General features: G+C 49.6%; 3 protein-coding genes across 3 annotated transcripts; 1 reads left to right on the top strand and 2 right to left on the bottom strand.

The window, feature by feature from the left end:
* Positions 1 to 871: 871 nt before the first annotated feature.
* Positions 872 to 1,932, bottom strand: LOC122374637 (cuticle protein 7-like). The gene is made up of 2 exons (XM_043353490.1): positions 1,869 to 1,932; positions 872 to 1,644 (listed from the first exon to the last, which is right to left on the bottom strand). Exons 1-2 carry the CDS (start codon positions 1,872 to 1,874, stop codon positions 1,189 to 1,191), a joined length of 462 nt encoding a protein of 153 aa, XP_043209425.1. The 5' UTR covers positions 1,875 to 1,932; the 3' UTR covers positions 872 to 1,188.
* Positions 1,933 to 16,928: 14,996 nt separating this feature from the next.
* Positions 16,929 to 17,762, top strand: LOC122374631 (adhesive plaque matrix protein-like). The gene is made up of 2 exons (XM_043353476.1): positions 16,929 to 16,934; positions 17,172 to 17,762. Exons 1-2 carry the CDS (start codon positions 16,929 to 16,931, stop codon positions 17,649 to 17,651), a joined length of 486 nt encoding a protein of 161 aa, XP_043209411.1. The 3' UTR covers positions 17,652 to 17,762.
* A 3,880-nt stretch (positions 17,763 to 21,642) lies between these two features.
* LOC122374635 (cuticle protein 7-like) lies at positions 21,643 to 22,495 on the bottom strand. Its single transcript, XM_043353488.1, has 2 exons — positions 22,467 to 22,495; positions 21,643 to 22,227 (listed from the first exon to the last, which is right to left on the bottom strand). Exons 1-2 carry the CDS (start codon positions 22,470 to 22,472, stop codon positions 21,742 to 21,744), a joined length of 492 nt encoding a protein of 163 aa, XP_043209423.1. The 5' UTR covers positions 22,473 to 22,495; the 3' UTR covers positions 21,643 to 21,741.
* Between the last annotated feature and the right edge of the window lie 2,586 nt (positions 22,496 to 25,081).

Here is a 25,081-nt window from a genome sequence, read left to right as displayed (position 1 = left end):
CCCCCTTGGCGTTTGAAAACGGAGCGTCGTAGAGCTTAGCGGAAAAGACCAACGGATTGCTCTCGCCGAGATCTCGCGATTGGTGGTAGATTTTTTGGTCCTAGGTCAACATTTGACCTACTTTTGACCGGTCAAAGGTCAAATTTTCGGAAAAATACTTTTTTTTCAACTTTCCGCGGCGATTGCGGCAAAATGGTGGGAGATATCGACTTGAAACCTTCACTATCGTGTTCCTTGATCAATTCTCTATCGTTTGGTATGTATTTCGTTTCCCTAGCTCTAAAACTGGCGCGTTGGGAGCGCCGGAAGTCGGCAAGGTCACAGTCGGCGGCAGAAATTCGAAAAATCAAAATTTAAATTTTTGAAATCTGATTGTATTTGTTAATTTGTGAGGTCCATTTGCTCCTCAATTCCCATTGAGGTGACAAGAATTAGCAAAATAGTGGTTCGGGCGCTTTTCAAAAATAGTACCGGACGCTGTTCCTCTTGTGACGTCATAGCTCCGTGACCTGACCTGACCCGGTCAAATTTCTTATACCATATGATAGCCAATACTTGCCTCAACATGCATGGGAAGTTTCATCACGATCCATCAACCGATGTCCGTACCACCGGCAGGAAACCTCGGGCGTTGGCACTCAGTTTGTGAAAATCCGGCCGGAGGCTGTTCCCTTTGTGACGTCATAACTCCGTGACCTGACATGACCCGGTCAAATTTTTTTTATCAAAAGATGCGCAAGGTTTGCCCCATAAGGTACCCAAAATTTGGCGGCGCTGCGCGCCGCCGTTTTTGCACTATTTCCGAAAAACCTCAGGGGGGTTGCACCAACCCCCCCCCCCCTACATGGGCGAGGGTTAAGACATGGTCAGGTATGTATGAAGGTTCGATGTATTCATGTATGACAATTGACATGATATTGCACCGTTAAACGGCAAATACAAAAGGAACCGGGGCCGTATTCACGTCGACTTCGTAAGTCGATTTTCTTTCGTAAGTATAATTTGGTATTCACGTCGACACTTCTTAAGTTTTTATCAACGGAGTTCACGTGATTAAAAAAATTTACTTAAGAAGTAGGTCAAACTTAAGAAAATTCTTACGAAAATGATCGACGTGAATACGGCCCCAGATCTTAATAGAATGCAACACACTGAATAAATATCAGTATCAATTACAGATAGCAACATTTAGTTGTAGGTGGGCTTGTAGGCGGGCTGGTAGGCGGGCTTGTAGGCGGGCTTGTAGGCGGGCTGGTGGGACGGAGCGGCGTACGAAGCGGGCTTGTAGCTTGGCTTGTAGCTGGGCTTGTACTCGTCGTAGCGGGCCTCGCCCTCGTAGGTCACCTCGGCGTTGTAGCCTCCGTAGCCCTGCTGGTCAGCCACGTACTTGACCGTCTGCACACGGCCGTCGGGCAGGTTGACCGAGTAGTAGCCGTTGACGTTCTTGGCGTCGCTGTTCTCGTTTTGCGAGAAGACGGCGCCCGAGTAGTGGTCGTTGACGGCGTAGTCGAACTGGTACGGCTGAGCGGGCTCCTTGTAGGACGGCTGGTGGTAGGCCGGGGCCGGGTGGTAGGCCGGCCGGGGGCTGTAGGGGGTGGAGGGGGCGGCGGCAGCCACGGCCACCAGGGCAGCAACGACGAAGAACTGCAAAAGGAACAGCAGGCATAGGTTAGCTATTGGCTTAGCGCCATCATCCATATGCTTTTGCTCAATAGTTTGCAGTACTCAAGACCTATAGTTATTGCCAGTTGGCCAGCATGCTCACAGGTGTACGACCTAGTTATATGTAGTTGTTAGGTAGTCTTGCGAGTAGCTGTATATGAGGTTATTTCAATGCGTATTGTCCGCACTGAGCGGAGGGAGCTAACCTTCATGTTTGCAGATTCGGTCTTTGGCGACTGATACTGTGAACGGCGGACCCGCCTGCCTTTATACCAGCCAGCGACCGTAACCTTGGTTGGACGGAGGGAGGGCGGGGCTGAAATGAATAACCAGCTCGGGAGGCTGAACGGCCGTGTGATAGCGGCAGACCAGAATGACTTACGAATGACCGAGACTTTGGTACGAATGACTTTCATTTGCATACTTTATTTTTATTGACAAAATAGGCCGCAAGTTGACCTTAAACCACTGACATAGGCAAAGAAAATATAATAGTAGCGTTTCAATCATCCTACAACCCTGATTAGTGTAGCCGAAGGCCTCAAAATGATCGTTAGGTCGGTGCAATCATAAAGAACACTGAAGACGTACGCACAATTTTTGCTGAGATCCGTCATCTGTGTAGTGGTTAGTGTTACCTCACAGAGAAAATGACCATTTTTCGATATATACGCAAACCTTATCCTCATGGCCTAAAAATCCGCCTTACACTTCACAAGTTTATCAATCAGTGGCTCAAACCTAACGACCTAACATTTCGTCATTTGTCATTGCATGCGATGAAAGCACCCAGATGCACTTGATACTGATCAGCTTTATTTATTAGGAGTCTCAAGAAATTTACCAATGGTATGTACATACCAGAAAACCAGGGAAAATATGTGATGGAAATACCGGTAATATTTCAATAATTTGCTATCATGCGATGCGGAATGACAAAATATCCAATAAGCTAGCATTATTCCGATAATGGACCAGACATCATGTACACCACGGCTATTTTACGAGAACTTATGTCATTTGGTATACCTCAGTCCCCAGACACTTCTGAAAGCAGTATCAGCTCTATATTTGCAACTTTATTACATAAATCAATGTTCATGATATGTTGCGTTTAATTTTTTTTTTGGCACAGATGCAAACACCATAAATGAGAAAATGTATATGTAAGCCCAACAAATAACATCATCCGTACTTCTCATTTGTTTAACGGTCTTTTCCGCACATTTCCTCAAGCTGAGTTAGGCAAACTTGAAATAAATTATGACAGGAAGCTTCACATATTTATAAAAAGAAAAAGACATGACAAGGCCAGTGCTTTCAATTCCCAATCCCAATACACATACACAGAAAGCAGAAAGTTTTCATTGCGAAGAAATTTGTCATTTTCTCCTTCATTCTTTTTCCACTCCTCCCACACATCATTTCCGTGCATCGCCTTTTTTATTCTCCCACATCCTTCCACCCTCTCCTTGGTCCAGTACCGGGTCGGAACTCGGATTGGTCTCCGAGGAGCTCCACGTGAGCACGGGCCGCTCACCGACCAATTACCAACAATTGTGTTACCGACGGACCCTCGGCACGGCCCCTGGAGGTCACTCACCGACGACCGCCGGAAGAAAAAGACCGATACGGTGATGGTACAGGGGTTGGCATGTAGGAATCTTGCATTTAAAAGAGAAGCTCTTTATTTAGATGAAGTGTTTGCTATTGCAACAACTGAATGATAACCGCTGATTTATTTTATTGCATATTTATTTTTTATGCATTTTCGGGATTTTATTGACCACTGATATTTTCGTCGCAGTGGATAAGCCATTTTCCAATTAAATATTTGCAGCACGAGTCTAAAAACCAGAATTTAGAAGATGCGCTTGGCACATCCTCAGTGTTCGGTTTGGGTCTTTGATTTCGACCCCAACCATCAACAGTGTCACACTGTCACAGAGACCGTTTGGACTGACTGAGCGCTGGTTTCCACTGTCCCCAGGTGAAGAAGCGCGCTGACCTGTCGTTGCACCAGCTGGCGCACGGGGTCAGCGCCATCGTGACCCGACAGGGCGCCGTGGTGGCCGGACCGCCTGTGTCCAGCGCCCTACAGGCCGGGCCGCAGGTGAGCCAACGAACTGCTATGTATAATGTTCGTCGTTCGTATGATGTGTCGATATGTCGTTGTATTTCAGCGTGTAAGCCGTGAGACAGCGAGGATAGTGCCATGGGACCGTCACTAGTGTGGAACAGCCAGTAGGCCGGTTGCTAGTGGAACAGTTTCGAGACATTTCTATCGCAAGTGGGGTTGTCACAACTCAAAAGCGACGCTGCCATCCGTGCGTTGGAATCTGTGATAAGGGTGTCCATGAGTGTAGGGATGTTTACTGTTAACTCGCGAGCAGTAAACATTGATTATGTTACCAGTCCGCCAGCAATGATCCTGTGGTCAGTGTCAGGTGGGTCTGGGATTTCTTGACAAGTCTATGTCTATGACCTCTGTGTCCTTTGACAGTTCCAAGGCCTACGTTTTTTTTTGCCAACTTCCCTGACTGCTGTTGTGATGCGTGCTACTGAGCCGGCACGAGCTATGCCGGCGCAGTCAGCTGACAGCTGTTGCCAGCCGCCGCGGCGCCGGCCGGCGCCTGATGGTAGGCTGTGCCGCCCGGCAGCTTCCGGCGTCCTTGAGTAAAGAGTATTGTTGTGCAGTCGTCAGCCGGACTCAATACAGTTAACATCGGGAGTGCGCGTGTGCATCTGGGGCGGTGGAATCGCGACGATAATTAATTTGCTATCGAACCATTATTAACGTAGACTTAAATGTAAAACCATAACATGGCGCGATCGGTATAATTTACTTTTTATCATTAAATATAGCATTTTTTTCGTCGGTTTTCGCGCGCGTTTCTCGCAATGGCGGAGAAAGACAAGCCGGTGGACCTGGGAGCCCTCACCAAACTCCTCGCCCAGCAACTGGAGCTGGCTCAAGAAGCTCAGCGACAAAGCCAGCAGCGGGAGGAGCGTATGGTGGCCGTAATGGAACGGATGTGGGTCGGGCCGGCGGCAGGGGCCGGCGCTGCAGCCACGGCGGCTACTGCAGCGGCCACCCCAGCCGATACGAACGCAGCCGTCAATCTACCGCCCAGACTGCCGGCATCAGCGACTCCCGCTCCACAGTTGTCGTCATCGGCGTCACTGAAGGAGTTTGAATCCTGGCGACAGAAATTTCACGGCTACAGTCTGCTGACTGGCGTCAACAGGCTAGCCCAGCCCGAGCAGAAGGCAGCCCTACTCGCTCTGCTTGATGACGATTGGACCAGGGTGGTCAGGTACGGCCTGCCGATCCCCGAAGACGCTGACATGAACACCATCATCACGGCGATGCAGACGCATCTGCGCCGCCAGCGTAACGTCATCATCGATCGGAGAGATTTTTACATGCGAGCACAGGAAGCGGGCGAAACAGTGGACGATTTTCTCTGTGGGTTGAAAGAGATTGCATCGTTCTGTGATTTCTGTCACCACTGCCAGGACAACAGGTTCAGAGATCGAGTCGTTGTCGGCACGCGAGACGAGGAAGCACGCCGCAGAATGTTGGAAGAGCCGGATCTCACGCTTCAGAAGGCAGTGGATATCGCCCGAGCGTCAGAGAATGCCGCCTCCAACAGCTCAGCCATCCGTGAACCAGCTGGCTCGACCCTGGCGAGGGTCTCTCAGTGCCAGCGCAGCCGCGGTCGCCCGAGGGACCGGTCGACAGAGAAGACGTGCCCCCGCTGTGGTGGTGAAGTTCACCGTAGCGCCGGCGACTGCAGGGCCGTCAAGAGGACCTGCCGAGCCTGTGGCAAGGTAGGCCACTTCGCGTCTGTCTGCCGCGGTCGCAGCGCCAGTCGCTCGCGCGCTCCGGCGGCGAGCACAGACCGGACCCAGCGGAGGTCCGATGGAGGCAGACGTGTGTCGCTCGTCACAATGAAGGCGCGAGCGGCATCTGCACCTGCCAGACAGACAGTGGACCAGCAGCACCGAGACTGCATGATCCAAGGCCTGCACACGACGCGTGCTCCGCAGATCCAGATTCTGCTGCATCGGAGTGACGGTCGCAGGCAGCAAACGACATGGACGCCAGATACAGGCGCTGAGGTGTCTGTTATCTCTCAGGAGGCAGCGAAGCAGATGGGCATCAACGTCAAGAAGCTGACGCCGCCCTCTGGAAGCCTGTTCGCCGCAGACGGACGAGAACTGCCCTGCCTGGGAGCGTGCCAAGTCGCACTGCAGCTGGGAAGCATCAAGAGGACGATAGCCGTCTCTGTGGTGAAGAAGCTGCACAGCTCGCTGCTGTCGTGGCACGACGCTGTTCGACTGGGAATACTGCACAAGGAGTTCCCACAGCAGATCCGTTCTGCCATCTCAGACGAGGAGGAGACCTCCAGACCAGCTCCAGCAGTCTGCTCCCTGAAGACCATGCCAGGGAAGAGCAAGATACCCCGCAGAGTGGTCAAACGAGGCTCTGCTCCTGCACTTGAAGACGCCGGGAAGGCGCAGAAGGTGCACCCGCTGAAGCCGACGTGGGATGCAAGCAAAGGCGTGCCATCGGCTGAAGAACGACGGAAGCACTTCTCAGCGATGAAGGAAGCCTTCCCACGAGTGTTTGACGTCACCTCGAAGCTGCGCAAGATGTCCGGAGGCTCAATGGCCATCGAGTTGACTGAAGACGCCACACCAGTGTCCGTCTCCACAGCTCGCAGTGTACCGTTCTGCTGGCGTGACGACATTCGGCGCCAGCTGGATGAGCTGCTGGAGAGTGACGTGATCGAGTCGGTGGAGCATCCGACCGAGTGGTGCCACCCCATCGTGCCGGTGGCAAAGCGGTCGCCGGACGGCACGGTCTCTGGCTGCCGTCTGACGGTCGACCTCACCAAGCTGAACCGATTCGTCAAGAGGCCAGCGTACCCAGTCAGGTCGCCGCACGACGCTGTGGCCTCGATCGGCAGCGGGGCAAACTTCTACACGAAGCTGGATAGCAAGTCTGGCTACCACCAGATCCCCATCCGCGAGGAGGACCAGGACAAAACGTGCTTCATCACGCCATGGGGCCGTTTCCGCTACAAACGTGCCGTCATGGGTCTGATCTCGTCAGGAGACGAGTACAACCGAAGAGGCGACGCTGCTCTCGGTGACATCCCTCAGACATGCAAAGTCGTAGACGATATTCTGGCGTACGACTCGAGCTACTCAGCTCACCTGGAGCACGTGTGGAACATCCTGCAGAGATGTGATGACCACGGGATGACTCTGAACCCAGACAAGTGCTCCTTCGCCGGGAATGAGGTGGAGTTCTGCGGATTCAAGATCAACCAGACAGGCTACACCGCAGACGACAAGAAGGTGCGAGCCATCGCGGAGTTTCCGCAGCCGGCGTGCCTCACGGACCTCAGATCGTTTCTTGGTCTCGTGAACCAGCTGGGTGACTTCTCACCAGACGTCTCGGCCGCCGCCGAGCCTCTGAGACACCTCCTACGACCGAAGAACGAGTGGGTGTGGACGCCGCTGCACTCAAAAGCCTTCAGTGACGTGAAGAAGGCGCTGGTCTCGCCACCAGTCCTCGACTTCTTTGACCCGCGGCGCCGGACAGTCCTGGAGACCGACGCCGCACGCCTGCGAGGGCTGGGTTTCTGTCTGCGGCAGCAGGATGCAGATGGACGATGGAAACTGATCCAGTGTGGGTCTCGTTTCCTGACCGATGTGGAGTCCCGCTACGCCGTCTGCGAGATTGAGATGCTGGCAGTTGCATGGGCTTGTCGGAAGTGCAGCATGTACCTCTCGGGCATGCAGCAGTTCGAGGTGGTCACAGACCACCGACCGCTCGTTCCAGTGCTGAACTCCAAGAGCCTCATCGACATCGACAACCCGCGACTGCAACGGCTACGGCAACGTCTCACGCCGTTCAACTTCGTCGCTGTCTGGCGGCAAGGGAAACTGCACGCGATCCCGGATGCGCTCTCCCGGGCACCGGTGGACACTCCGACTCCAGACGACGAAGAGGCGGAGAAGGAGGAAGCCCACCAGATCGCAAGCCTGATCGCCAGGCTCACCGCGGCTGATCCGACCGAGGAAGACTCACTGTTCCCGGACGCTACTCTGCAGAGGGTTCGGGCGGCGTCTGAGCGTGATGCAGAGCTCAGCGCCCTCCGAGACGTGGTCTTGGCTGGCTTTCCAGACCACAAGTCGCAGCTGGAGCCGACGCTGCGGCCCTACTGGACAGCTAGAGACCGTCTCGCCGTGGACGGCAGCCTGTTGGTATGCGGGCAGCGACTCCTGATTCCTCAGAGTCTGCGTCGGGAGACGCTCGAGCGGCTTCACGCCAGCCATCAAGGTGTGGAGCGCACCAAGCGTCGGGCTAGACAAGTTTTCTACTGGCCCGGGCTTGACCAGGACATCGCTAACCTCGTCGCAGCGTGCAAGTCCTGCCAGATGTATCTTCCGAGCCAGCAAAAGGAACCGCTAGTCTCCGAGGCGGTGCCAACTCGAGTCTTCGAGGCCGTCTCAGCGGACTATTTTTCGTGGGCTGGTCGAACGTATCTCGTATACGTAGACCGCCTCTCTGGATGGCCGTTCGTCTTCCACTGCTCTGGAGAGACGTCGGCGAAGGACCTGGTGTCCAGCCTGAGGGTCGCCTTCGCGGCCACTGGGGTACCCCAGACTATGCGAACGGACGGAGGGCCGCAGTTCGGAGCCCGTCACACCCGCGACTTCCTGCGACGGTGGGGAGTGACCCACGAGATCTCCACCCCGCATTTTCCTCAGTCAAACGGACATGCGGAATCTGCAGTGAAGGCAGTGAAGAGGCTCGTGCAGAAGGTCAGCGACCGAGGCAACCTGGACAATGACGCGTTCGCGCACGGCCTCTTGGAGCTGCGGAACGCGCCTCGGGCCGATGGCCGCTCCCCTGCCCAGATTCTGTACGGCCACCCGCTGCGCTCTACCGTGCCAGCTCATCACCGAGCGTTTGCCGAGGTGTGGCAGCGCGCGGCAGAGGAGTGTGATGAGAGAGCAGCCGCTCTGAAGTCCCAGACCGCAGAGCGCTACGACGCGAGCGCCCGCTCGCTGAAACCTCTGCGCATCGGTCAACAGGTTCTCCTGCAAGATCCGAAGACTGGCTTGTGGGACCGGACAGGCGTCGTCGTTGGCATCGGCAGCCGCCGAGACTACCTCGCTCGCCTGCCAAGCGGCCGCACCTACTGGCGGAATCGACGATACCTCCGCCCGCTGCGGCTGATGGTGACCACGTCACCCGATGGCAGCCGAGACGCCATCACCGAAGACGGCGACAGCGCCCGAACCAGGACCGCCGACAGCGGGACCCCAGCCGCTGACAAACTCCCCCGCAGCCGCCCTGGCGGAGCGACCCCCGCGCCTGACGCCTCTGTGAGGCGCAGCAAACGACTTCGTCGACAGCCTAAGAGGCTGACTGTGACTTGGTCGGACCCAGTGTACGAGTTTGTGTAGCCATCGTGCGCTGGCACGCGCGTTGGTACGTTTGTGTTTGTCGGAGGCACCGTTTTTGTTCTTGAGACGTGTTGTCTCCCCCACGTCTGGGGGGAGGTGTTGTGATGCGTGCTACTGAGCCGGCACGAGCTATGCCGGCGCAGTCAGCTGACAGCTGTTGCCAGCCGCCGCGGCGCCGGCCGGCGCCTGATGGTAGGCTGTGCCGCCCGGCAGCTTCCGGCGTCCTTGAGTAAAGAGTATTGTTGTGCAGTCGTCAGCCGGACTCAATACAGTTAACATCGGGAGTGCGCGTGTGCATCTGGGGCGGTGGAATCGCGACGATAATTAATTTGCTATCGAACCATTATTAACGTAGACTTAAATGTAAAACCATAACAGACTGCTACTGACCTAATTTTCAGTCGTATCTTGTTATCGTCAGCCATACATGAGGCTCCTTCTTCATAGGAAGCAAGATATATTCTCGGATAAAGATGTTATCCCCACCTTACCTACCGCTTCGGTAGCCAAAAGCATTAGCTAGCATTTATACCTTAGTTTGTTATGAAAACGCAAAATGTATAGCATAGAAAAGACAAACCTTGCGAGGAAAATCGCAATGTAGTATTTGGGTTACCACCGATTGATTAACCTTTCCCAGGAATAAAATCGGCGTTATTTTGTTTCCGGCAGTTCCGCCCCGGCGGGGCAGGCAGCAGAGAGCAGGACCTGGTCAACTGGCACTGCTTCTTCAACGCCGTCTCCTGCTTCAGGAAGCGGCGGAGCGACCCGATGATGGCCGGCATCGGTCCAGGACATCGGGCTCGAGACAGCGCCATCACTGGCAGCAAGGTCTTCAACAAGGGCAGCGGCATGGCCAGCTTCAGCGGAGGCAGGGACTTCGGCGGCACCCGCGGCGTCAGGGGAGGCGCTAGAGGCGACGTTGTCACCAAAGGAGCGCAGAGGATTGGTGCCGATAATAACATTGGCGCTGGAAGGGTTGGTGCTGGTTTCACCAGCAGCTCCACCGGCGGTGACCGCACCATAGGCGGCTGGGGTCTAGCTCTGAATGCGGCCAGAGCGCAGGGGATCAGGCGCCGCCTCTAGTGGACGATGAATGCTTGGCAAAGGGGTGTAAACAAGCCCGGAAGAAACGAGCTTCTGCTGTGGTGTCAGAGTCGGTCTGCTCTAGAACATCACCAGTCTTCATAAAGGGCTTGATAAATCAAATTACCTGGAGGCACTGGCTGAATACGGGCATACCCTGTTTAGCAAAGTTTTCCGTGTTATGTTAAACAGGCTTGACTTTCATCGGCGTCAAGAAACTTATTCTGACATGGACTTTGTAAATATGTTAACTATGGCGAAGCTGAGGTAGATGGGATTATGTATATGACCTTTTTCGAGCTACTTCTTTCATACTTGAAGATAGTAATGGCCACAATAATAAGTAGATTTTTTATTCATTTGTATTTGTAATTATTTATCAGAACGTCAACTGGCACTTGGCCCACTCAAAAAAGGTGTAAAAATTACGGTTAATACATCCTATCAGCACAACCTACTTGAAACATATAGCACCATGTCTTGGATACCGAATAGCTAGTAGATAAAGAAACTGTACACGTTGTATAATTAGTGATGTGTTTGTATATGTTGTGGACTTTCGTGTCGTTGACTTCAGGCCCGGTCAGCCCTAGTGAGGGCGGGTATCAACCTCTGCCGGTCCAAAGTTTGCTCTCTTCACCCCCTGTGTACGGACTGTCAGAGCTGATTTGTTCTGTAATTTATTTTCCTCGGAGATCAGGGTTCTTTTTTCTCTTCAGTTGTACGCGAAGGCTTCGAGCTCCTTGCTTCCGTGGAATATTCGTTCGCTGATGTTCAGCGCATTCGGTTTTCTTTTCCCCATTTTCACTTGGTTTTAAGTCATCCACCCATCCAAAAGTCACGGAATTTCTTTCTAGTCGATCTTCTAAACCCATCTTCAGACTTGTCAACTCTAAACGCTTCAGAACAGGAGCCGGCGATCACGACCTGAAACGACCTAACTCCGTTTAGCTGATGCTGAGTGACGCTCATCAAGAATCGTACGTCGTCATTTGTAGGTGACTGACGGTGCCGAATAATAACGTTTTTAGCTTCTCTTTATCCATTTGAAAAAAATGATGCATGTATCTCAGCCAGGTTGTCATCAATATATTTTTTGGGCAGCTTTTTAGTGAAAAAGGAAGCTATAACTAGCTCGATTAGTTTCACTCTACATTGAGGCCTATCGTAGAGAAAAAACGGCCGGTATAGTTGACTGTACAGAATGATGTTCTACTTTTCACAGGCAACCAATTGCCTGGAGTGGTAGGCTGTGCCGCATCACACGGGCTGAGTAACCAAGGCTCCCCATCGACACGCTTAATTGCGTGATAAACGGCACAACTTTAGTGTCCCAGTCAACTGATAGCTTCTGAGGAGTGGAACATCGTTCTGTAGTCAACTGTACATACAGGTATAGATTTGACAGATCGTTAATCTCCGTCCAGCATATCTCCCCTGACAACTGCCCACACTCAACCCACCTCCATTCGCCAGCGGATGTGGGCAAGCTTACCACACAGAGGCACAAGCGGGGGTGGTGGTAACAACGGTCCCAGAAGGATCAACCAATCAGGGAGGCGGCAAAAGGAGGAACCGCGGTAATAGGTGACCCGTGAGCTGTTTCCGCCTGGGCAACCTGCCCCAGGGAGATGACAGCTCGTAGGTATCATGATCAACATTCAACCTACTCCGATCATCGCGCACAAAAATGCAAAGATGTAGCTGTGTAGGTTTTCAGCGGTGCTCGAAATTTTCAGCTATGGCGAAAAGGCAGAGCACAGTGTTGGCGGCTGGAATATACGGAGAGAACTGACAGCAGCGTCATCTTTTCCGGGCGTTTTAGCTCGCGGTGGGAGCGCAGGGGCGAGGTCAGGATGGAGCGGACAGTACCGAGCCCATATAGGTCCAAGGTCATCTTATTCTACTTATCATATTTACGCTCTGACTGCAGTAAAGCGTGTAACCGTATGTCGAGACCAATTGATAAAAATAGAAACTAGCAGCACATTGCATCAAAATGACACATTGCGACTGCCACCGAAGAATAATTTTTAGTTTGTACCTGTGAATGGAATGCTCGTTCGACCGTTGCAATGCTACATCCATTACCCATCTTAAAAGTTGCTGAATGTTCTTCGGTTCATCGGTCCTTGCATGTCACTACGGTACTGCTATTATTGAAGACCACTGATGTCTCCTATAGTCTTATCTCTGTACTAAGGATCCTACACACCTGGGAACGGTCAGACCCCAGCACTGGTCACGAGTGGCACCCACGGGTCGGTCCGTGACAGTCATGGGACATTCACGGGCTCTGACAGCACGCCCCAATCGTCAACCGTGAACGAGCTGATAATGTGAAGCGGGGCCAATGCAGTGGAGCCGTCAGCATCCATAAAGTAACAAACTATATAACAGCCTTATAACGTCATTTTGCAATACAAGATTCACGTCTCGTGTTTGAAGCTACCATCATACCAGCTCAATCACGAAGTGATTTTTGCCGTGATCACGCATGACATGAAAGAGAACGCTTATCGCTGATTTGCGTTAAAACCACTTTGCTGTGATCACCCATCGTGGTAAAATATAGGCCACGGAGATACGCACGGGCAGAGCTGTAGGGCGGACACCGCGGGCGCCTGCTCAGATGGGTTCGCCGTATAGTATGGTTCGCCCCCTCTCCGATCAGGCATAGTCAGACGTCTATAAGAGCGCCGTCCGGGGGCGAGGTCACGGCGAGGTCACCGTGGAGGTCACGGGGTCTGACCCCGGCACGACACCCGGGCTCTGCACCCCTCCCTAGCCGCGGGGAGGGGCGGGGGAGGGGGAGGGGAGGGAGCGCGGCCCTGCCCCACTGATCGGGCAGACACCAGGCGCCCCCAGCTGGGTGTCGTGCGCGAACAGAGTGCTCAGCTGACTGGGCGCGGCTTACAGACGAAAGGGGAGGTCGTAAGATCACACGGTCACGCATCACTAATCTCTCACGCCACTGGTGCTCTCATCTGTGCACGCCGCACGGGTCACATTGACAAAACAGGCATGAGCGCGAACTCAGCCTGCTTGCTAGTTATTACCTCTCCTATCATGTCCTCGCAATACCATGTCCTCCTATTGTCTTCGCAGTCACCTTTGCAACGTTGCGCAATATCTGACCCAGCCTCACCCTGACTTTGCTCTGGGCTCGCGAGATGGACAATAATTCTGTGCCGTATTTGGGAGCATATATCGGGCACCGCCCGGTGACCCAGAAGATCAGCCGGTGTTGTATGTACCTATGCCTGGGTCACGGGCCCACGCCGGTCACATTCGATGGAATTTACAGTGTCCACTGAGACATATTGTCACAGGTGTGCGACCGGTGCTCACATGACCGAGGCGAACTGTTAAACACGGCCCAGTAGCTGTAGCTTGATGATAAATGTGTGACCTTATGAGGTCATTGCACCTGACATGTTTTCCGCTGCAATATGACGGTATTGTTAATTTGTGTTGCAAGTTACATATATGTAATCCAAATAATGCAGAAAATAGGAGACAATTTACTTATAGGTTAAAGTAACCTACTCAGCATGATCATAATCAGAAGCATCATCATCAGCAGCAGCAGCAGCAGCAGCAGCAGCAGCAGCAGCAGAAGTAACAACAACAGCAATAACCCGCGCCGGGCCGGTGCTCTGAGATTCCGCGCCGGGCCGGGGGGGGGGGTGTCTGAACACCCCCCCCCTTCTAACTCGGCTCCTGGGCCACATAGCGACACGCGGTAAGCGGCAATCGAAAGAACGTCCAAAATAAGGACGAAAACACTTCAGTCATTTTTTGGGTCAGGTCAAAGGTCAGGTCACCAGAGGTCACCAAAGGTAAAATGTTGACTATTTCAACATTTTGGAAACTGCCAACGGCTATCTCGGGAACCAATAGAGCTACAGCGCCGCGGAAAAGCGCATTATAGCCCTTTTACAGACCTTTCTGAGTAATGTTCTCAGATTTGACCTCAGGTCAACGGTTTAGCCTCCAGAGGGCAAAAACTCCAAAAATAGCCGTTTTTACGAAAAGTGGTTTTCGGCAATAACTTTTGACTCAAAAGAGCCATGGCATTACTTTAGCCAGCATCGTGTTCCTCTCGTCGAGACGCGTCGAATGAACTATGATTTGACCTTGAAAGGTCAACTTGAAAGTTTGACTTCAGGTCAAGGTCATGACCTGACCGGAAAAGGTCATGTTGCATATCAGTCGATCCGCAACGTCGAGCCGAACACATCTAAGGCGTTTTCAGCGCTCTAGCACGCCTCTATCAGAAGTTATTAGCGAAAAACTGTTAGATTCTGTTCGTGACCTGAGATTCGTGACACCCCCCCCCCCCGGCCCGGCATGGGCTAACATAGCAAAAATTGATGCACCGATGAACGGCATTGCAATCTCTTCTATTACCATAATTTGCTAATTTTAGAACTTGAGTTTTTCTTTATAATTCCAATCAGTCTGTGTAGGTGCATAACATAAATTTGCCAGGACATAACTCAAAAGATGCTTAACCAGCTGCAAATGACGTTATCTATGCTTTTAAACCTTGATGATGGATAGCGTTAACGTGACGGCTCATTAGTCGTATATCATTTGCATATCCCTTGCATTTGCTTCTGTAAACGGCGTGCACGTGCCCAGTGAAGCACAGGAACACAGCTGCTGATCTGATGAGGACACAATAAATCCTTTCACGCATGGGTGGGTGACCATGGCGTCAAACTGTGGTCACACCTTCCTCTGGGAAAAGGGAGACAGTGAGATAGCTACCCGGCAGACCGGTGTAATGTACCGATGTAAGACGCAATCTGTCACACTGCTACACACTTACACGTTCTAATAACACTCCGATGTAGAATATCAATGATGAATAGTTAGCTAAAACCAGCTGCATCTGACTGGGGGAGGGATCTCACTTAACCCTCGCCCGTATAGGGGGGGGGGGGGTCGAACGGACCCCCCATGGTTTTTCGCGAATAACTCGCGTAAAAAGCGGCCGATCGCAACGAAACTTTCAGTACCCTCGCGTTGATCAATTTTACACCTACCCTGAAAATTTCATGACCCTGACCCCAATGACCTTTGACCTGTGACCTACTTTTCGAGACCATGTTTGGCCGGAATCGCGATTCTGCGTATGTCGGCTCGCATTAGCCGCGCGTTTGCAGTCTTTTCGTGGTTTCAAGCAATGAAACATGTGATATGATGTTGCCCCCATGCATTAGGGTTGGTGTCAAGGTGTCACCTGAAGGTCAGGTCAGGTCATTGACCTTTGGTGACATCGGTCCACTTTTGCGAGTTTTACATGTTTCTAGGCCAGTTTTTGGAGCTGAATTCGAATTTAGCAACCATATGAACATTTACGAAGTAGTTTTGGTGCCTTCGTAACATGTTACGAAGCTGTCAGAGGCGGTTGACACCTACTAGGAATACCCGGCAGGACTCCTACTGGTTGACCTGACCTGACCTGACCCGACCTGGACTAAATGCATAAAGATATCATCTGTGATCAAAACTAACATGATATTCGTGATCAGCGCCCCGAAAAACTCCATAGCAGCCACACTTTACGACGTTCTAACAGGTCCCGATTTTCCCGACTTTTGGGTCATTGACCTGACCTGCAAGGTCAACCAATGACCTAGAACCTTAAAATTAGGTATCATCGGCTTCCTCTCGTCACGGGCAACACGCTCGTTTTTTTTTCCGCGAAGCTCTAGCTCGATCAGGGGCGAAACGGCAAGGGGGGGTCCAACGGACCCCCCCCCCTTATACGTTCGCAGCTGGAAAAACACCAATACGGGCGAGGGTTAATAACATGCATTTTGCCAACGTCTGTCATTTTTAGATTCCATTTTCGTATTTTGTTGTTGCCAATTTGATGTCCATTTTGTCAGACAACGTAAGACCTGGGGAACCATGTGTAACACCAATAAATTACTGTTCGGCGGTGCTTAGGCCTTTCTAGTCATTGTCTGTTTCATTGACGCCGTACATTGCAAACGGCTGTCGTGCAAATTTCATGTTTGTTTGCAAACATAAATTTAGCAGAATTTACTGAAAACACTAAATGATCATTTCATTTCTTGACTCCATATTTAACTTCAATTCAGTTGCAACTTTTGCATCAAAGTGGAAAAGGTACATTCTAAGGGTTATTTAGATTGTCACAAATAAATTCAAATAATTCATACAAAGAAAATACCGCTGAACTAAAAAAAGATATATTCGACCAATCAGAAAAAAAATTGTCACCACTAATCCCTGCACCCCAACTTGATATCTATATCGTTGTCACGTATAGGTAGGGGAATTTCCATCACGCTGCATTGTGATCGGAATGCTAACTGGACATGAGCACGTGAGAGGACTACTGCTACAACTCGAGACCGGTTGCACGAATTGAGCCGACTGTTCGAACCACTGCCGTGTAGTCAGCCAGCTCGTAATTGGTACATTTGTCTTTCAATGAACTTTCAATAAAAATCTGTCATCCTTATCCTTCATCCTTGGTTGGATACCAGACTTCCTCACAAAAGAATATCAACCGTAACGTGTTCCACATCTACCTGTTCAGCCCCGCCCTCCCTCGGCTCCAACCCAAGGTTACGGTCGCTGGCTGGTATAAAGGCAGGCCGGTCCGCCGTTCACAGTATCAGTCGTCAAAGACACAATCTGCAAGCATGAAGGTCAGTAGTCATTGGTCAACCAAAATTGATAGTCCAAGTGAGGTCTTCTAGACCAGTCTTTGAAGAGCTATACCTTCCCACTCAATTTGCCACGTATATTGCACAACCTGCTCACATAGCCTTTTGAGCGTTTTTAGCGTTTCCTGAAAGTCATTCATCATGTGCAAATTTGCTTAATTGTGGAGATATTAGAAACCACAGGTTGAACTAACTACATTGTTATCCTTTGCTTTGCAGTTCTTCGTCGTTGCTGCCCTGGTGGCCGTGGCTGCCGCCGCCCCCTCCACCCCCTACAGCCCACGGCCGGCCTACCACCCGGCCCCGGCCTACCACCAGCCGTCCTACAAGGAGCCCGCTCAGCCGTACCAGTTCGACTACGCCGTCAACGACCACTACTCGGGCGCCGTCTTCTCGCAGAACGAGAACAGCGACGCTAGCAACGTCAACGGCTACTACTCGGTCAACCTGCCCGACGGCCGTGTGCAGACGGTCAAGTACGTGGCTGACCAGCAGGGCTACGGAGGCTACAACGCCGAGGTGACCTACGAGGGCGAGGCCCGCTACGACGAGTACAAGCCCAGCTACAAGCCCAGCTACAAGCCCGCTTCGTACGCCGCTCCGTCTTATAAGCCCGCCTACCAGCCCGCTTACAAGCCCGCCTACCAGCCCTCCTACAAGCCCGCCTACCAGCCCGCCTACAAGCCTGCTTACAACTAAGTGATTCCTTTCTTATTGCTTCACAGTGTTATTTATGCCATATGATTCAACGAATGATTGATCGTATGCGTGATTTGCTGGTGAAAAGAGAAATATATTTTTGATTTTGAATCTCTTGCTTCATCTGAGAATCAGCGAGCACTTGGTCTATAAGTTTCACTCATGGGTCAGAGCCTTTTGATTTATCTTATACCATGCTGTTCCATGACAAGTTTAAGAGAACAGTCAAAAAAAAAAAAAAAAAACGTTCAATGCACTCCACCCCAAATCATTGATTTCGATCGCCACACATGCATCCGCCCCCTGATGTTTTGTCAAAACATGGGGAGAAGTAATGAAGAGGAACAATGCATAATCAGCTACCCTGAAAAATCCTTTTCTAGCCTGCATTGCGTTTGATATATCGCACCGATGATAGGGATTAAGGGTGACGTTGGTCTTTGCGGTCTCCCTGGTGCACCGCCGGGGCTGAGGCGGAGTACAATGGACACTGGACGGGCCATCCAGACCCGTTAACGGCCATCACACCGCACGAGAGTATGTACATACGCCAGGCCCCCAAGGAGCTACTCAATACTCATGTCGGATTATGGCAACCGCCCAGACCCGAACTAGGGGATTGAGGCATGGGGCGACCAACATGGAAAATTATTTGTGCACCCTTTGGGTGGAAGGGAGAGGATCAGAGCAAAACACGGCAAATGTGTCCGGAGAGGCATCTCCACCTCCACCTCCAGAGAGGTTCAGGCATCGCATCTAAACTAGAATTCGTGATCTGTTTGTTGCTTTTACTTTTTGAATGGAAGGAATGGTAACGGGACACAATTAAGATGAGTAGCGATACTACTGTAATTGGCACTTATGAGACTGGAGAATCCACTTCAAAGGGGACAACCACTGGTACCCAAACACTAACCGCTAGAAAAAAAGATATAATTGAACTTGTCATCGCAAACCGGCATGATTCGGAAAGACAAAATGTCGAACGCAGGATATCGAAAAGTACCTAAGTATATCGAGCGCATAATATTGAGAAGACCCAATATCAAGTGCAGAATATCGAGAAAAACGTTATTGAACAAAGTATATATATTGACAATACAAAATATTGAAAAGACAAGACATCGAAAACACAAATTTTAAACAAATGTTAAAAAATCATGAAGCAAGTATCAATTACTTCAGGCATTTTTAAACCTCGCCGGACCTATTGGTTTTCTACATATGCGCCGGACGAGGGGGGGGGGGGGGGCGGGTACGACCCCCCTCGCCGTTTCGCCCTGGTGGAGCTAGCGCGTCGCGGAAATAAGGAGCGTGTGCGCCGTTACGAGACGCAGAGATTGATACTCAATTTTAAGGTCCTAGCTGAACCGGTGACCTCTACGGTCAGGTGAAGTGCCCCAAGGTACAGTTGCGTTTTTGGTGGATAACTTCGCAGAAAACGGCCACAGAGCCGCGATTTTCTCAGCATCGTGTTCGCCTCGCTCAGGCACGTCGAATGATATGCTTTTTGTTTGGATGACGTCAAGCTAGGAGGTTGACCTCAGCTCACGGTCAGGTCAGCGCCCCCAGGTCACGAAGTTGGTCGAATGAGGTCATGTTGCATATCATTCGATTAGGCAGGTCTACCTGAGTCCAATGGTGGCTTTCCCGACTCGCTAGCTCAATTAGATCGGAAGTTATTGACGAAAAACCAATATGACTCTAATGACGTCATAAATGACGTCACGCAAGGTCAACATTGCAAAAGTGATGCATCGAACCTTGCAAGGAGTGCATCAAATCACGATTCTGTGTGCTTGAGACAGTTGGAGATCGTTTCCGGCGCCAGAAAAACAGTTTTCATTTTTCCACATTGACTTATGGTGAGGTCACGAAAATGACCTGACCTCATATGACCTTAAGGAAAAATCCGAGATATACAAGTTGTGAGGCTCGTAATGGATACTAGTTCCTACAAGTTTCATTTCCCTGTGAAAGCTCCTCTGGCAGTAAGGGCGTTGCAAAGTTGCGATATCTGAAGACCGTGCAGAGGTTCACTTATGACGTCATAGGTCAGTGACCTGACATAGCCCATTAATGTGGTTGGTATGAAAAGATCTGGCTTGAATCAAAGGTCAGGTATGCCAAGTTTCAGCTCTCTATCGCCAGCGTGTTCGGAACTATCGCGAAAAAACCTATGGGAGGGTGCGGCACCCGCCCCCCCCCCCCTTGGCTGGCGGCGAGGGTCAAGACAGGTTACAGGTCAGTTTGGGTCAGTTCAAAGTTAGCCCGCGCCCTGTAGGGAGAAATGGGCAAAGTAGCCCCCCCCCCATTCTTTTTCTGTCGATAGCTCCTAAAGTTTTGCATGTATTAGCCGTTTGCACGACAGCTATTTGATACACATTTGGTGCGCATTAGGTGCAGGTATGGTCAAATTAGGTGCAGATTTGGTCAAATTAGATTCAGTGTGTTTCTTAAAAGTTATCAATTTGGGTTGCACAGATGCTTATATATACCTCATTTGTCAAATTATCAGACATTATTCTCGATTAAAACACTGAAATAAGTTCGAGATATGAAGGGTCATGTTGTAAAAGAGATTTTGTGCATATTTGGTCAAATTAGGTGCATTGGCCAGATAGCTCGGCTCGAAAACGGCTTTGTCAACAAACTTGCTGGACTCCTCTGGGCATCGACTTTACAACTTGAGCTAAAATGTTTTTCAGAAGCTATGCTAAGTTAGCCATAAATGACGTTAAAAACGTCATTTTCTACCAATTTCAACCCAAAATAGTTTTTGCAGGAAGACCTGCCACGCCATACAGCTTTGAGGGTACACAATATTCTGTACAAATGGTGTGAAATTGATAAAGTTGCAAAACTGCTTTCTCGGATATTGGAAATTTAGAACTTAATTAACATTTATTATTTGAAAAAGTTTTTGCTTGAAATTAGCATTGTAACAATTTTTTCTGCAGTAACTTTTAGCCAAAGAATTTAGAATGACAAAAATTTAACCAATAGCGTGCTTCTTTCATCAAGACGCGTCGAATGAACTTGTTATATTTTCTTTTGATCTTGTGATAATTTTGCCTGGAAAGATCCTATATGAAAAAGTTAGCCTAAGGCCTACGTTCATAGCCTGACCGGAAAAGGTCACGTTGCATATAAGGCGATCTACGTCGTTGAGCTATACCCATTCAAGGTGCTTTTATCGTTCTAGCATGCCTGTCAACAATATCGCTAACAATTGCTGGAAGGCTTTTATGAAGAGCCAGGTGACCTCTTGACTTAGCATTGAAAACCTGATGGCTGGTCCTAACAAAAAAAAAGGTGCAGAGAAGATGAAGGATAAGGTGTAAAGAAAGTGGTGGCGAGTAGCGCCGCCGTATATTGATAGTTTGCGTTCGATATTTTGCCCGTTCGATATTCTGCTTTTTATTTTTCGCCACGACTACAATATGCCTCCATGTTATGTGATCCGATATTTTGCGCTTCGATATTTTGTCTACTTCGATTATTACTTCGATTACTACTTCGATTCGATAATACATATGCCTCAATGTTTGGTGATTCAATGTTTCGCGTTTCGATATTTTGTCAGGACCCTTCCGTGCCCAGTTTCACCAGGTGCGGTTAACTCAATTTGGGGTAAAATACCAAACTAACCCCACTACATAACTACAAATATACTACCCCAAAATTAAGATTACATAACTTGGTGAGATTGGTCGAAGTGCCCAACCTCATCAAGTTGGGTTAACACAATTTTGGGGTAGTATATTCATTATTTGTAGTTATGTAGTGGGGTTAGTTTGGTATTCTACCCCAAATAAATTGTATTCCATTGTTCACTCCTTCAAAAAATATTCAATATTAAAACTAACTAAAATGCCAACGAGCTCCAATAAATCAACGAAATTTCATTCTAACCGTACTAATACGCTGTTTCGTAGCGGATGGTCTGAAATATAACATAACTTAGCTAACCCGTAAAAATAAAGTTCAATTGTCAAGCAGATTGTGTATTATAACACAACAGGACCATACACACCAAAGCACATACATATTTGTATAAATATCACTTTCAGATCATAACTGCATGTCTTTAGTTGTAGGCGGGCTTGTAGGCCGGCTTGTAGGCGGGCTGGTAGGCGGGCTTGTAGGCGGGCTTGTAGGCAGGCTGGTGGGACGGAGTGGCGTACGAAGCGGGCTTGTAGCTGGGCTTGTAGCTGGGCTTGTACTCGTCGTAGCGGGGCTCGCCCTCGTAGGTCACCTCGGCGTTGTAGCCTCCGTAGCCCTGCTGGTCAGCCACGTACTTGACCGTCTGCACACGGCCGTCGGGCAGGTTGACCGAGTAGTAGCCGTTGACGTTCTTGGCGTCGCTGTTCTCGTTCTGCGAGAAGACGGCGCCCGAGTAGTGGTCGTTGACGGCGTAGTCGAACTGGTACGGCTGAGCGGGCTCCTTGTAGGACGGCTGGTGGTAGGCGGGGGCCGGTGCGTAGGCCGGGGCCGGGTGGTAGGCCGGCCGGGGGCTGTAGGGGGTGGAGGGGGCGGCGGCAGCCACGGCCACCAGGGCAGCAACGACGAAGAACTGCAATGGTAAAAACAGAAGTTATACATCGGTGGTTTTAGGAAGTTCTTTACAACATCATCTTCTAAGATCAATTCACTTCAACAGTTGAAATAGCTGACTTAAACTCAGAAATGAGTCGGATGATCATGAGCATGAGCTGAGCATAGCATGAAGGATTCAACCGTATGTTAGGCCCAACCACTAGAGAAATGACACTTAGCAGGAGCCAGGAGCAACACTGAGCGGAGGGAACTGACCTTCATGTTTGCAGATTGGGTCTTTGACGACTGATACTGTGAACGGCGGACCGGCCTGCCTTTATACCAGCCAGCGACCGTAACCTTGGGAATTGGAGGGAGGGCGGGGCCGAACAGTTACATTGGGACGACGTATATGATGATGTGAAAAGGAAATGCCTTGTAGCATATTTCTTTCGACCTTTAAGTACATATTTTACCGTTTAATCTCTCTGTCGATCAATTATTTTATTTGACTTTGAAATATGTCTCGAGTTAATTATTTTTTCTTCTGCCGAGAATGACATAAAGTTGACATCGGATGTGTACATTGCATGGTTAAGATGGTGACTTAATATATTTTTATGAATATTTGTTCAACAAGGTACGGGATGATGCATAAACGCAAAAGCTGAAAGATGACAAGTCAATTCTGCAGCAACGCGGCAATTATTTTTCAGCGTTAAGAAACTACTTTTTTACTTTCATCTGCAAACTGTTTTAACAGTCTGTTAACCCGCGCTCTGGTGGGGTCTGTTTATAACGCGACCTGGTGGGGGTAGGGGGCTATTTTTTGCCCCCCCCGTATCTCCGAAACTACTGGACGGATCCGCAAAATTCAAACGGCGTTCGATAGCCCTGTCAAATTTGTTGAGGGAAAACAAATTTCATTGACCTCGGGGTCACCGATGACGTCACAGGTCAGGTCAAAGATAAAATGTTTCACCGTTCACGGGTCTTCTAGGGAATGCGCTATAACACCGAAGAAAACGCATTTTGTCGAGAATCAGCGATAGGGCGTCAGTTGCCTAGTACATCTGTTGTTATAAGAGGTCACTGACAATACCAGGTCAGGTCACAGGTCAGGTCACCAAGGGTCACAGGTCAGGTCACATGAACCTAACTTAAGGTACTAAGGTTGTGCGATGCATGTTTTATGGCCAATTTTTCATTTCCAACTCAATGGTGTTGGTTATAAGACTATCAGGTACGGCTTAGGTCACTTTCTGGTGAAGGTCAGGTCGAGGTGAGGTCAAAAAAGGTCAAATTTAAAAGTTGATAGTTTTGGATAAAATGGGAATTGATTCGATGCAGCTCGTCACGGGGAGTCTAATGGTGGTCTTTGTTTTGCGCTACGGGGTCTAGAATTGCTACAAATTGAGTTTGAAAATTTGACGTCATCAATTTTGAACAGTTTTTTTCGCTATAACTTCGCCAAAATAAGAGGTATCAATCTGAAATTTGGTATGTGGATAGAAGGTGGTAAGAACTATTACATATATTCCGGTTTTTGCGAAATTCAAAAAACTTTTTGGATTTTTCGGCTATTATATTCAAAAAATCTATTTTTTGATTTTTGGGGGGTCAAAATCCAAAAATTTCAAAAATCCGAGATAACAGTTTTGTAGCCCTGTCAATTCTACAGCTTTTATGTCAAAAAACGTTTTTCTGTATTTGTAAAGCTATTGTTCTGACAGCTCTTCCCGCGAAACCCTTTTTTGGGTCGAAAACGGCAGAACATGACGTCACTCTGACGTCATTTCCGGCCAACCTATCATAGCCTTTGGAAAAATTTTTGGTCACAATGTGTAAAATTGATGTCCGGGAGGGTACTGAAAGTTTGGTGACGATCGGCGCAGCGGTTCTGGAGATATATTGAAAAGTCTGGAGGGGGGGCAAAAAATAGCCCCCCCCCCACCAGGGCGCGGGTTAACCAATCAATCATAAGAATTCGTCTAGCTATACCAATTGTATAACTAATTATAATGCATAGTTACATTGGGAGACTGCTGAACCCCTAGGGGTTTTGGCAGATATCGTAAAATGACGGCGCCTAGCCCCGCCATATTTAGTATACCCTATGGGACATTCTTTTGTCACCTTCCCTAAAAATTTCAGGTCAGGTCACCGAGTCATAAGAATCGGAACAAGTTCAGGGTAGAATTGGAATAATTTAGCGGCAACGGAATGACAATTTTTTTCATGAATTGCGTGAGCACGTGCCACTTGGCGTCACGATATTTGGGTTATGAATTTGAGACGTGACCTAGGAACTTTGGGCCCCAGTGGCGTCAGGTCAGGTCACCAGTTAACGACATTGTGAAAATGGCACTGAAAATCGAATATTTTGCCCGCAAAGCCTAGAGCTTTGCAATTGCATACATTTGATATAAACTTGCTGGATGCACTACGCTCATAGCATGTATCCCGGCGTTTAAAACACGGTAACCCTAGGTCATCTAGATGTCATGCCGAATTCTAGGGAAAATTTTACGAATTACTCAAATTGTAAAAATATGAGAGCTATCCGCTCCATTTGAACATCTTTGTGTTGTACTTCATCAGTTGATATCCATGTGTGGCTAGGTTTATGTTTATGTTTGCAGCAAGAACGCTACGGTCACATCAATGGAGGTCATATTGACGTACGTTTTTACTGTTAAGCTGGCGCAAAATGAAGTTAGACCTTTAGAAATGGTGTCATTTTACTCCTTCTGATCAGCCAGGTCGAATGACATATGACATGATGCAATTTTATGAGCTTACAAACTTATGGATTTTAAAGCAAGACTGGCAAAAAAGAAAGAAGAGAAAAACGAAATCAAGGCGTCAAAAGTTTACGAGACCCATAGCCA

This window comes from Amphibalanus amphitrite, unplaced genomic scaffold (assembly GCF_019059575.1).
Source record: "Amphibalanus amphitrite isolate SeventyFive unplaced genomic scaffold, NRLGWU_Aamphi_draft 001686F_arrow, whole genome shotgun sequence".
NCBI classification, from domain to species: Eukaryota; Metazoa; Arthropoda; class Thecostraca; order Balanomorpha; family Balanidae; genus Amphibalanus; species Amphibalanus amphitrite.
This window is presented reverse-complemented; position numbering and strand designations above follow the sequence as displayed.